Here is a 13901-nt window from a genome sequence, read left to right as displayed (position 1 = left end):
TTCATCAGCACAAGTGAATGATATACCTTGGACAGATAATGCAAATAGATACTGAATTACTTTTGTGAAATTGTGCAGTTCTTTTATTTTTAAAATTTTTTTCCCCTAAATGTAGTATTTTGATTTGTTTAAAATACATTTTTATTTCATTAACTATTTCCCACTTACATGTTAAAAAAATTAACTTTTTTTTTTGTAACAGTTTGAGTTCCAGATTCTCTGGCAAGCAATTTGACATGTGAATGTCATGAAAAATATTTCCATCTTATCCATGTTGCAAAATAAAAAGTAGAGAAAGTTTAAAAAGCATCCCTCAATCTGCATTCAAAATTGATCAGTTCTTTCTCTGGAGGTCGATAGAATTTTTTATTATGGGTCCTTAAGAATTGTTTTGGATTGCTGACTTAGAGTAGCTAATATTTTCACAGTTGATCATCATTAAAATACGATTATTACTGTATAGTCTTCTGATTATAAGTTTTTCTGAAGCTGTCCTGTTCAACGTTTCTTATAGCCCAATAGTAAAACTTATTTAGCCATTCCCCAATTAATATGCATCTTCTTGATTTGCAGTTTTTTGCCATCACAAAAAGTTAACTGTAAATATTTTTGTATCGTTAGTTCCTTTTCCCTTTTCTTTGACATCTTTAAGATATAGTGGTATAGCTGGTCAAAGGGGATGTGAGTTTTATAGTCTGTTGGACATAGTTCTAAATTGTTCTCCAGAGTAGTTGGACTAGTTCATAATTCCACTAACAGTGCATAAGTATCCATACCAATTTTTCTATATCTCTTCCAGCATTTGTCATTTTTTTTCTGTCATTGTCAATTTGACTGGTTGCTGTCCTTTGTTGTCAGAGGACCAAAATGACATCATAATGTTAGAGTTGATACGACATATTGGACTTTGGCTGCTCAGACCAGTATGAGTTTGGAATGCTCTATCACAAGTTGGACATAAACAGTTCATGTGAACATTTGGGGTGGATTCTCTATATTTGTATATCTCACATTTCTTTTGAGCTATTTCAGTTCTGCTTTTCTCATAGAGTGAAGCACCTTCCTTTGAAGAGGGCTTAGGGTGCTGGATTGGTCCTGTGCTAGTGCCTCCCATGTCATACAGTCCATAGTACTTGAGAGAGAATGTCCTTATGTCAAGTGTTCTGATCACTCTGTGAGTGCTTGCCTTGAGTTTTTGGTAAGATTGTGTTTGCCATCCAAACAGTGTTGCCAGGTCATCAGAATTGTGCTCTCTGCAGTGGAGTTTGGTTTTGGTTTGAGAAAGGATCTCAACGTCTAGTATCTTATCCTGCTAAATGATCTTCAGAATCTTCCTAAGATAATTTAAATGGGAAGAGATTTAGTTTCCTGGCATGGTGCTGGTCTAGATAAGAGGTGGTACTCCACAGTTAAATTTTTTTGAGTTTGCATTTCTCTAATCAGTAATGATTTATTTTGTTGACAATACATATTCATGGGTAATTTTTTACAACATTATTCCTTGCACTCCCTTCTGTTCTGAATTTTCCCCTCCTCCCTTCCACCCCCTCCTCTAGATGGCAGACATTTCCATACATGTTGAATATGTTATAGTACATCCTAGATACAATATATATGTGCAGAACCGAATTTTTTTGTTGCACAGGAAGAATTGGATTCAGAAGGTAAAAATAACCTGGGAAGAAGAACAAAATTGCAAACAGTTTACACTCATTTCCCAGTGTTCCTTCTCTGGGTGTAGCTGATTTTGTCCATCATTGATCAATTAGATAATCAGTAGTGATTTAGACCTTTTTTCATGGCACCATTGATAGCTTGGATTCCTTCATCCAAAAATTGCCTGATCATATCCTTTGACCATTTATCAACTGGAAAATGGCTCTTATTTATTTGAGAAATGAGAAAAAGTTATGTAAAATTTTTTTTTTGCCCAGTTTCCTATTATTCTTCTAATTTTGACTGCTTTAGTTTGTACAAAAGCATTTTCATTTCATATAATCAAAATTAGCCATTTTAGTTCTTATGAGTTCCTCTATCTCTTGTTTTGTCATAAAATCTTTTATATGCAGATCTGACAGGTACAAAATTCCATGCTCCTAATTTATTTATATTATCCTTTTTTTTCTAAATCATTTATCCATTTTGTCCTTATTTTGATATAGGGTGTGAGATATTGGTCTAAGCTTAGTTTGTTCTAGTTTTCCCAGCCATTTTTGGCAAATGATGAGTTCTTACTCCTCAAAATTAGATCTTTAGGTTTATCAAATGTAAATCTTTTTTAGGTTTATCAGACTTAAATCATAGATTACTATGGTCTTTTTCTGTTATGTATTTTATACCTAATCTATTCCACTGATGCATCATGCTATTTTTTAGCTAGTCAAAAGTAAAACATTCTAATTACTGCTTTATAATATAGTTTGAAATCTGGACCTGCCAGGCCTTCACAATTTTTTTCATTTGTATATATTTTTTGTTCTTCCAGATGAATGTTACTTCTTTATTATAAGCCTTTGATTGGCATAACCCTGAATAAGTAAATAAACTTAGGTATTGTTGCCACATGAGTAATTAATATTTCTGTAGTTATTTGGTCATTATTTGTGTTTATATAGTTTCTGGGTGCCTTTTCAGGTAGACTCCTGAGAATTTTATTTTATCTGCAGTTATTTTAAATAGAATTTCTCTTAATATCTCTTCCTGCTGGATTTTGTTAGTAATATAAAGAAATGCTGACTTATATGGGTTTATTGTATATCCTTGCGCAGTGCTTTTAATGATCCCAATCTGCTTCTTGACTGACAAAACAATCTTTTAAAAACATTTATTAATAGCTTTTATATTATCTGTTTCCCAACATATTTCTCCTTCCATCCATATTCAAAGAACCATTCCTTTATAACAAAGTATTTTAAAAAAACCAGTTTGGCAAAACTAAAAAAATTGACATCTATAGTAATCTTCACCCCTATGTTCTCCATCTTTACAAAGAAAAGAGGGAGACAAATATTATTGCTTCTTGTGATTATACTTGGTTATTATAATTTTACATTGTTAACCTTTCAAATATTTGTGCAATGTTCTTTCATTTTAAATTGTATAAGTTGCTTTTCTGGTTCTGTTTACATCACTGAATCATGTCATTGAAATTTTCTCATGCTTCCCTCTATTCATGATAATTGTTTCTTATAGTATAGTAATATACCATTATTCTAATATACTACAACTTGCTTATCCATTCTCCAGTCATTGACATCCACTTTCACAGACCCATTCACAGACCCATCCTTTTTAACACTATTATTATTCTGTTAAAGTTAAAAATTTTAATGATTGAAAATGCATTGCAGCCTTGAAGAAGCTGAAAAAATTACCAGTAAAGAATTTGACAAGAGAATTGGCATAAAAAAGTATCACTAAATATATATATTTATTAAGGTCTTAGTGTGTGCCATGCACTGGTGATACAATAACCAAACTTAAACTTGTTAAAACAGGTCCTGCCTTTAAGGACCTTGCATTTCAAGCAAAGGAAACATGTTTTACAGAATGAATACCACATCGTTTAGAGAGGAAGGTCACTAACAGATGTTCTGATCAGGAAAATCTTCATAAAGAAATTAGTACCTGAGTTGAATCTTGAAGATGAAAAGGCAGGGGGTGACAGGAAAAAGAAAGCCATTTAAAATGGCAAGATTGCCCATGTGTCTGCATGTCAAGTGCAGGAAGGAAGGAAATATGTAATAAGGCTGAAAAGGCATTATAAAATCCTTATCATCATAAGGGTGGGTCAGTCATGATAAGAAAGGAAGGAATAAAAGTTGGATAGCTCACATGCTTCCTTGGCCCACATCAAAAAATCTAGAAGGAAGCCCCAGCATGCTAGATGTATCCTTGGTGAAAGATGTATAGGAAGACATAGATGGGTGGCAATCAGTAACATTGCTAAGAATGCCAAATTGGTGAAATTATAGGTCCATTGACTTCATAATTATTGTCAGAATTGAATGAAATAATGCCTATAAAGCAATGCCTGCAAAGTTCTTTGTCACTGATCATGTGAGCTGTTCATTATGCTATTGGCTTGACTATTAAATATGTTCATCCTTCTCATGTTCATGCAGGCTCCCTTGTGCGGGTGGAACGGTTCCAACTGGTAGTAGAGAGAGAAGTGAAGAGCAACTTTCCTTCTTGGAAGGAGCTGGGAATGCCAGGATTTATCCAGGAGCGCCATACCAAGTCAGTACCTCCCTGCCTGTGGAAATGGAAATAGGAGTAGAGATAAGGTATGGGAGAGAGTGAGGGATCTAAAAACATTCTGTTATCCTTTTTTTTTTCCTCTAGAATCTATGTCCTCTTTTATCTGGATGATGCGCTGATCCTGCCCATTCCCAGTCCGTACAATAGTCATCCTACACGAAGACCTCCTCAAGCAAAATTTCCCTGCTTGGAAGAGCCTTCTAAAGTGCAAAGCCGGCTTTTGCTGCTGTCTCACAAGGAATGTCTGATGAAACGGAATTATCAATCCTCTCAGAACGATGGTCCTTTGCCTCCCAAGCACGCTCTTAGTTTCCATGCATCAGGCACCTGGCTAGGAGGGATCCAAAGGAAAGATGGGGATGGCTGGGGTCTGCCAGAGTCCCATGGAGATGAGAGCCAGGACCAAAAGGTAAGATTATATCCCAAAGTCTCTTTAAACTCCTGGTTTTCCTTTCCCCTCACAACAATTTGGGATTCTTGCTCTTGTTTTCCTTAGGTTTTTCTCCTCTTCTTTGGCCAATCTATCCGATGGTTTGAATTCCTGCACCCTGGGCAGCAGTATAGACTCATCCTTCCTGACCCTTCTGTAAGTCTCCCATTCTGCACTTACTACCTTTGTGAAGATGGGAGAAAAAAGGCAGCCGTGTGTGGCAGGAGATAGCATCTTTTGAGATTCAGGAAACCTGAGTTTAAGTCCTAGACTTGCATCTCACTATCTTTGTTGTCTTGAGCATGTCACTTGACATTGAGTTTCAGTTTTTTCATTGATTGAATAAGGGTGATTCCCTACAATTATTTACAATTCTTATTTTCAGCGATTCTGTAATTCTAATTAACATCTCAGGCGTATTGATCCAAGTGACTTAGACATCTGGCACAAAGGTTTTACTAGAAAAGGGGTTTGGGGCTAGACCTAAGAGGGAGGACCTCTTCTCTCTCCTCTCCCTCTCCGGCTCCCTCCTGCTCTCTATTTTCCAGGGTGGGGGAAACCCAACAAATTGGCTCATTTTAAGAATTTTGATAATATTCTAAGGACTCTAATCCTTTTTTCTTTCCTGAACTCTTTCTAATTTCCCAGCAGCCTCCAAGTCTGTTAGAAGAGGGGGACTCTTCCCCTCTTTCACAGCGAATCCTGGAGTTGACTGGCTATACTTCCTGCCTTATTGTCCAGGATGACTGGATCCTGGAACCTGGGAACACCCAGGACATTCCAGGTATGCTGGGGATAAACAAGGGACTCTCTGAATCTTCCCTGACGGAGATTCTCAGTAGCAGGTAAGCATGTCCTTATTCCCCTTAGCTTGGTCCAGATGGTTCTTCCTTCCCCCTGGTCAGTCAGTCAGATCAGTTTGGGTTCTTTTCCTGCCCTCTGATTCTGTCTCTCCTCTGCCTCCTTAAAGGTCCCCCTTTTAAATTCAGATTTTTGACTTTCTAGTTCCCCAGGCTCATTTGTGTCCTTCTCTGCCGAAATTTTGTCCAGGACACCTTGTGTGCCACTTTCAGGAACAACCCAGCAAGGTAAGAAAACCCATCTGATAGTAGAGATTTGGGAGCGAAGGAAGGCATGAGGTTTTGATAGGGTGCTTATCCCATGTTCTCTATTTAGGAAATTCCCAGACTTCTCAGCGTGGGGTAAAGTTAACTGTGGCCTTGGATGCTGCTGAATTGGCCTCTCAAATTCCCATTGATGTCTATATAGAGGCTCCACATCCACCCTTACCACTGGGGCTGCTTCCAGGAGCCCGAGTCTATTTTCAGCAGTTAGAAAGAAAGATCTCCAGGTGAGGAGATGATCTTGCCTCCTTCCCTTTTCCCAGTCTTGGTATAGGATACTTTATTTCAAATCTGCTAATTATGATACAGTCTAGAAGGCCTCCCCTGTCAGTCCTCAATAGATGATGCTTAATTATACACTCTATCTATGTCAATGTTTCCAATTTTCTTGGGTGGTGAGAATTTTTATAACCACTCCTCTCCAGCTCCCTCCTGCTTCTATTTTCCTTTCTCTCTTTACTTGCAGGTTCCAAAATGTTTATTGTCGTTTCCTGCCATCCAGCTACCTCCGAATCCTGTGTTTCCCTGCTGAGGTTCCAGCCAGGTCAGTGACTGCTCCCTTTTTTCCTCAGTAGCCCTGTTTCAGACCAGGCCCTACACAAGCTCAGTTGAGCTTGTAGGATTTTCCTGCCAAAGCTAATAAGATGCTGGAAAGAGAAGTGCACTTGCTTGGGCAAGTCATTTAACTTCTACACCTCTGTCTCTCCTATAAAACGGGAACAATCATAATACTGGATCTATTTGGGTGATTGTACAGCAGTTTTGTAAATTCTAAGGATCCACGCAATTGAGAAGCTATATTAAATTTTCTCTCTGTTACTACCATTAAATAGTCATTCCTTTTCACAAAACTTTTAGATCTAAAATACATATATCCTTAGTATCACTGCCACTATCATTTTTATTCATTCATTCATTTATTTATTTTATCAATGACATGGTTAGATGTTAGTGATTACATAATTTTACTTTTGGAGGAGAGACCCCTAAAGTCACCTACTCTAGCCCCTGTTTGACAATGTCCTTAATGATGGTATAATCATCCAATCTCTACTGGTTCTTCCATTTGTTATTAGGAAATTTTTTTCTTGTATTAAGTCTAAAGAAGCCTCTTTATAACTTCTCCCCATTATTGCTGTTCTACCCTTGAGAAAAAGCAGACTGAACTTACTCTCTCTTATCTATGGCAGCCATTTATCTATTTAAACACTCTTGTGGCCCCTTAATTCTGTTCCAATTTAAACATCCCATTTCCTTTAGCCAGTCTTCATATAAGAAACTTTTGAAATCTTCTACCGTCCTTTTTGTCCTGCTATGGACTTTTTCCAGATTATTAGAGCTGAGCCACAAGTCTGACCAGGACAAAGTGCAAACTTTTTATCTCTGTAGCCTGTGATTGCAGTAGCTTTTCTGGTTGCCATCTTGTCTGAGCCAATAGATCTCTGGTGTCATGCCTCTGGAGGACAGGCAACTGCTGTTTCTCCTGAGAATCTAGTCCTCTCTTCTTCAGGAAGAACCTGCTATTTGTTTCAGGTGTCCTTCCATTTCTTTTCTTTAATACAGTCCTCTACATTCTTTCTGTACATTCTCTACATTCTGTCACAGGTCAGGGTTAAACTCTGCCTTTTCTTTTAAACTTATCTTTTTAAAATGTTCACATTGAAGTCTTTTTGTTTTCTTGAGGATCAAGTACTTCATTCTCCCTGATTAACTTGAAGAAGGAAAGAGAAACATTCTTCAAGTCTCTTAAAATTCTCTTCTAGGAGAGATATCAACCAGACCTTTGAAAATAGATAATAAGTACTTGATTATGGAAGAAATGTAAACATCATATACATTTTATAAACAACTCTATAAAAATTCCTCTTGTCAATACTTTCTTGTTTTTGTTTTTTTGCTGATGCAGTTTGGGGTTAAGTGACTTGCCCAGGATGACACAGCCAGGAAATAAGTGTCTGAGACCAGATTTGAACTCAGGTCCTTCTGACTTCAGACTAGTGTTCTATCCACTGCACAACCTTGCTATCCCCTGTCAACACTTTCTTGAAGCAAGATCCTCAAACTTTTGTCATTCTTGCTAAAAAGCTTTTGTGACTGATTCTTAAAAATCTCTTTTCACTTTGTGCTTTCTTGCTTTATTAGCACCTAGATAGGCAGAGAAAGAGGGCTGACCCTGTATTTATCAACTTTCTCCCTCATATTCTCCTTTTCTGTGAGTTTTTCCAAATTCAATCTCTGACCTCCATAATTTCAAAACCATATAAATCCTCATGAAAGTTACTTCTTTAGATCAAACTTCCTTCTGCTTCTCTTCTCAAGCCAAATGTCTCTCACTAAAACTGGAAATGAAATTTTAGAAAATAAGGGATTATTTGATAACTATCTGGGACCAAGTTCTTGTAGGAGTGGAGTGTCACTTCTAAAGAGTAATCACCCTTAGCAACTGGCCCTTTCCCCATGCTTTGCTTTTCACTCTATACTAACAATTGACTCTATAATCCCCTCTACTCATTCCCCTTGATCTACCTCAGTCCTATTCCCATTTTTTTACTAGCCTGTTCCCTATCTTATTCCTCCTATTTCCTTCCTCTTTTTCCTCTACCCCCATCCTGTTCTTCCTGTTCTCTGACTTTACCATGTTTCCTTTATAGCTCCAACTTGCCCCATGTCTACCTGGCAGAACTACAGAGGGATTCTCCAGGGCCAACCCAGGCCAGTGCTTCCTGTCATGTAGTATCTGTCCTCAGTGTCCAGCTCTTCTGGCTCTGTGCACACTGTACCAGTGTTTGTGCTCAGGTAAAACCAGTTATCAAGTCATAGAAGGGACTTCTAGCTGTATCACCACAGTTGGAGAGGTTAGGTGATTCTGTTATGGGGAGGAAGGTAGCTGTTCCTATCAGTATCTCTAAGGAAACCACCAGTCTTTCTTTTTATAGCTTTCTATAAAATGGAACATAAGATTAGGGAGCTAGGTGAGTTGATAGGAGGGAGAGTCAGTAAGGCATCTTGAGGACAGAGCAATCTAGATGGGTCTCTTGAAAGAGTCTAGTAGTCTGGGTAAATTTGCTTATTCTTGGGTCCTTCTGTATGTTGTCTGAGATTTTAGGCAAAGATTTTTTTCTCAGGATTAAGTGACAATGATAAAGACTGGTAACAGTTATGTTCTTGAGTCGAGACTTCAATACTGACCTTTTTTTTCAGGACATGCCTGTGTTAAAAGTGAAAACCACAATACATTCACTAAGGGAGGAAAATACAGGGGTAAAAGAGTTAGGATTTTGAGTTAGATGGATGGAGAATGGTAGGCAAAAGGGGAAAATATGGTGAACAAGGATTTTTAAACCGTTTTTTTCCTCTTAGGGACAGTGTAGTAGACAGGGTCTTCCGTGTCCCACGCAGGCATCTGTGAGTCAGGCTAACATCAGGTAAGAGGAGGGTTGGAGGTTTTGGCAAAGAGAAACGGGGACTTGAGCTACAGAGATAGCTTGAGTCCCTGAGAGTAAATGTTGGTCATTTCACAGTAACCCCTTTTCTTTTATAACAACCACACATTTTATAACATTAACATCTCCTTCCCTCCCTCCTTTTCTCCCTCCTTCCCTTCTTCCCTTCTCTCCTTCCATCCTTCCCTCCCTTCCTTTCTCTTCCTCTTTCTCTCCCTTTTTCTCCCTCACCCCCTCTCTTCCCCTCCCTTCCCTTCTCCCCCTTCCCTCTCTCCCTCTTTCTTTCTCTCTCCCTCACACTCTCTCACCTCTCTCTTTTTCTCTCTCTCTCACTCGTCCCCCCTTCTCTGTTCTCCCTCTCTTTCTCCCATCCCCACTATCTCTTCTAACGTGTACACAAGACATACACACTGCCACAAGCCAGCTCTGAATCCTGGCTTTTCTGTTTAGTGGCAGTGAAACCTGTGACAGGCCATTCACCTCATCTGGCCTCCCTTTCCTTCCCAGTAAGAAATTGTACCTAATGATCCTGAGAACCTTTCTAACAGGAAACTATGATTCCCCCAGGCTACTGGTAGAAGATGGAACTGCAGAAGCTGTAGTGACCTGTACCAACCAACAGGTGGCAGTAGCTCTAGGCCTGTGTCCTACTGAGTGGGAAACCCTAATGGAGCTAGTCAGAGTACCGGGGAGAGTTGCCCTAAACACTAGCAGACCTGGAACCCAGCCTGAGGTCAGATATGTTGGAAAATCTGAGTCCTAGTAGGAGGAGTGGTGGAATTGTAGAAGGGAGGAGCTCTGGTAGGAGCAATGAAGTAACCTGGAGTTTGAATGACTTGGTCCTGAATGACTCCTCTGTGTCTTTCTGTAGTTCATTGATGAAACAGATGGTTCCCTGATGCTCTTCCTTCAGACACTCTGTACCAGCTCCCGTGTCCTCCGACCTATTCATCTTTCTTTTGAACTTGAGAGGAAACCCACAAGAGTCACAACATCAGGTGAGGGCAGAAGATGGCTCACATACTAAGGTCCTTAAGAAGAGGGAGGATGGAAAGCCATCAGTTGCGGGCTGCATGCTGGAGTCCAAGGGGGAATAGAATCCAGGGGGATGATCCAGGATATAAAACACAAAATGGGGATTGAAGTATGAGGCTTGAATCCCTCACCTTTTCTTTTTAGAACCACCTCGGCTACATCGGTTCCAATTTGGTGAAATTCCTGTCTTGACACATATGGTTCCCAGACTCAGCCTTTCCTGTCTTTCTCTCAGAGACCCTGAAGTCCCCCACATCTTGAGTTCCTGAGACACCTGGGACCTTCTTCACAGCAGTCTTATCAAGAATCTGAATTCATTCAGTGATAGGACTTCAGCAATACAGATAAAAACTCTAATATAACTTAATAGATGGCTTTCTAAATAATCAATAATCAGTATTGCCTTGAATAACCAAGCCTGCTAGGGAGGGTAACTATCTCTAGCCCTACTGAATGCCATTTCCTCCTATCACCTTACAGGATTGAGTGTACTCCACTCTTCCTTTAATTGAATGTAAGCTTTTGGATCCCTGGTTTTCCATGAATCTACCTCATTTACTTTACCTCCCTTCAACCACATCCAAGGGACCCTGCAGTCAGGCTCCAGTTTGACTCTGAATTTCTTGAAGAGAAAACCCACTTGTCTTAATTGATCATCCTTACCTTATTCTGGTGCCTTATTTCTTGCTCTGTTTCTAGGATGTGAAGAGCAGCACTAATGTGTTCCTGTGGTAAATATGAGAGCACAGGAAGTACAGCACTTTATCCTCAATAAAACTCAAAAGTTACCTCATTTGAGATTTGTGTTGATGTTTCTCAGTGTATGCTGGGAGTGGGAGGCATGGATGGGGGAAGGAGGCATTCAGAACTCCTGCAGAGCCCATCTCACCGTTTATCCATTATTCAATTCAATTTAGTCAACATTTTGTTAAGTAACCTCAAAAGTCACTGTGCTTAGTATTGAGAATACAAGGATAAGATAAGGCAACCCCCTATTCTTAAGGAGATTAATCTAGGGAGGAAAGACTTGTACACAAGTCTAATATCAGCTAGTATAATGGTAGTAAAGCATTTAGCAAAAGGCCCCATCCAAGAAAGTGAGGAGAGAAGCATAGAGGACATTACCTCAGAGCTGAGCCTTTACATTTAAGGATCGGTATAAACAACAATCATTTGTTAAACATCTATATTTAGGTCATTATACTAGTTGCTGAGCATAAGGTAAAAATGAAATGATTCATGCTCACTTTTGCTGGATATTACAAAGCACATATAAAATAATATAACCTATATGATATTGTAATCTATGTGTTCTAAAATTTTTATAGCAATTCTCTGTAGCAGTAAATTGCTGAGATGCCCCTGAATTGGGCCATGGCTGGACAAGTTGTGATGTGTGATCATAATGTACTATAAGATATGATGGGCTTTTAAATCACTTGATCAGAGAAATGCAAATATACACTTCTCAGATTTGCTAATATGAGAGGAAAAGATAATGATAAATGGAGGAGATGTGGGAAAACTGGGACACTAATATATTGTTGGTGAAGTTGTGAACTGATCCAACTATTTTGGAGAGCAATATGGAACTACACCCAAAGGGCTATCAAACTGATATTGGATCAAATCGATCCAATAGTGTCTGTACTAGGCCTGTATCCCAAAGAAATCATAAAAAAGGGAAAAGGACCTACATGTGTAAAAATGTTTGTGGCAGCTCTTTTTGTAGTGGCAAGGAATTGGAAGCTAAGTAGATGCCCATCAGTTGAAGAATGTCTGAATAAGTTAATGGTTTCAGACAGGCCTGAAGAGATTTCCATGAATTGTGAAGTGTATAAAACCAAGAGAACATTGTAAGCAACAACAATGTATGATGATGAATTCTGATGGACGTAGCTTTTTTCAACAATGAGTTGATTCAGGCCAGCTCCAATGGTCTTGTGACATAGAGCCATCTGCACCCAGAGAATGGATTGTGGATCACAACATAGTATTTTTACTTTGTGTTATTTGTTTGCATTTTTTCTTTCTCATTTTTTTCTTTTTGATGTGATTTTTTTCTTGTGCAGCATGATAATTGTGATAATATGTATAGAAGAATTGCACATGTTTAACATATTGCCATCTAAGGGAGGGATTGGAGGGGAAAGGAGGGAGAAAAAAATTTGAAACTCAAGGTTTTGCAGGGTGAATGGTGAAAATTGTATATATTTTGAAAATAAAAAGCTTTAAAAAAAGATGAGCTTTGATGATCTTAGAAAAACAGACGTATATGAAATAATGAAGATTAAAATGAGCAGAACCAAGAAAAAACAGAAACAGCAATATTGTTTTAAGAATGACTTTGGCCAACCATTCTGGAGAGCAATCTGGAATTATGCCCAAAAAGTTATCAAACTTGCATATCTTTTAATGCAGCTGGGCTACTACTGGGCTCATAACCCAAAGAGAGACTAAAAAAGGGAAAGGGGCCTGTATGTGAAAATGTTTGTGGCAGCCCTTTTTGTAGTGGCTAGAAACTGGAAAATGAATCAATGCCCATCAATTGGTTAGGTAAATTGTGGTATATGACTGTTATGGAATATTATTGTTCTGTAAGAAATGACCAGCAAGATGAATAGAAAGAGGCTTGGAGAGACTTACATGAACTGATGCTAAGTGAAATGAGCAGAACTAGGAGATCATTATACACTTCAACAACAATACTGTATGAGGATGTATTCTGATGGAGTAGATATCTTCAACAAAGAGAAGATCTAATTCAGATCCAATTGATCAATGATGGACAAAATCAGCTACACCCAGAGAAGGAACACTGGGAAACGAGTGCAAACTGTTTGCATTTTTGTTTTTCTTCCCAGGTTATTTTTTACCTTCTGAATCTAATTCTTCTTGTGCAACAAAAGAACTGTACAGTTCTGCACATATATATTGTATCTAGAATATACTATAACATTTAACATGTATAAGACTGTGCCACCTAGGAGAAGAGGTAGAGGGAAGGAAGGGAAAAGTTGGAACAGAAGTGAGGGATAATGTAAAAATTACCATGCATATGTTCTGTCAATAAAAAAGTTATAATAAAAAAAAGGCACTTTGAGCGAATAAATCATTTTGACTGTTATAAATACTCAAATTAGCCATAAAGGACATATGAAGAAAGATGCTATCTGTATGGGGGGAGGGAAACACTGATAAATAGAAGTATATATATACTTATTTGTGTCTAATGATAGCCATCTCCGGAGTGGGAGAGAGGAAAGGAATAAAAGGAAAAAATGTTTATATAACCTATATTTAAAGAGAATAGTAAATTGTGATATTAGCAGTTTCATATGCAGTCATCATTTTGAAATTGTACTGTTATGAAAATGCTTGTCTTATTCCATAAATTTAAAATAAAAAAATTTAAATATTATATTAAGGTTATATGCAAAATAAGTATAAGTCCATTTGAGAAGGCTGAGCCCTAGGAAGGGGGTCATTAGAAAAAGCTTAATTGCAGAGAGGGTAGAGCTTGAATGAGTCTTTCAAACTTGGGCAACCAAAGAGGCCTAGTAGGTGAATGTTTAGAAAAGTAGCAGGAGTTATATGTGGTTTTTGAGA

At 38.3% G+C, this 13901-nt stretch overlaps 1 protein-coding gene across 4 annotated transcripts in view; it reads left to right on the top strand.

The window, feature by feature from the left end:
* The window catches only part of CTC1 (CST telomere replication complex component 1), a 37129-nt gene extending 26044 nt beyond the window's left edge, over positions 1 to 11085 (top strand). For 2 of the 4 annotated variants that reach the window (XM_074311901.1, XM_074311903.1), the window contains exons 12-23: positions 4125 to 4239; positions 4345 to 4669; positions 4757 to 4846; positions 5342 to 5535; positions 5696 to 5778; positions 5867 to 6041; positions 6281 to 6358; positions 8466 to 8610; positions 9175 to 9239; positions 9825 to 9990; positions 10129 to 10255; positions 10437 to 11085. In XM_074311901.1, coding sequence (XP_074168002.1) covers positions 4125 to 4239; positions 4345 to 4669; positions 4757 to 4846; positions 5342 to 5535; positions 5696 to 5778; positions 5867 to 6041; positions 6281 to 6358; positions 8466 to 8610; positions 9175 to 9239; positions 9825 to 9990; positions 10129 to 10255; positions 10437 to 10561 — 1688 coding nt within the window. In that variant the 3' untranslated portion in view covers positions 10562 to 11085. Of the gene's footprint in view, positions 1 to 4124; positions 4240 to 4344; positions 4670 to 4756; positions 4847 to 5338; positions 5536 to 5695; positions 5779 to 5866; positions 6042 to 6280; positions 6359 to 8465; positions 8611 to 9174; positions 9240 to 9824; positions 9991 to 10128; positions 10256 to 10436 lie in introns of all 4 variants that reach the window. The other 2 variants (XM_074311900.1, XM_074311902.1) reach the window with 1 other exon arrangement.
* The last annotated feature ends 2816 nt before the right edge of the window (positions 11086 to 13901 follow it).

This window comes from Sminthopsis crassicaudata, chromosome 4 (genome assembly GCF_048593235.1).
Source record: "Sminthopsis crassicaudata isolate SCR6 chromosome 4, ASM4859323v1, whole genome shotgun sequence".
NCBI classification, from domain to species: domain Eukaryota; kingdom Metazoa; phylum Chordata; class Mammalia; order Dasyuromorphia; family Dasyuridae; genus Sminthopsis; species Sminthopsis crassicaudata.
Note: the sequence above shows the minus strand (reverse complement) of the source record. Positions and strands in the feature narration are given on the sequence as shown.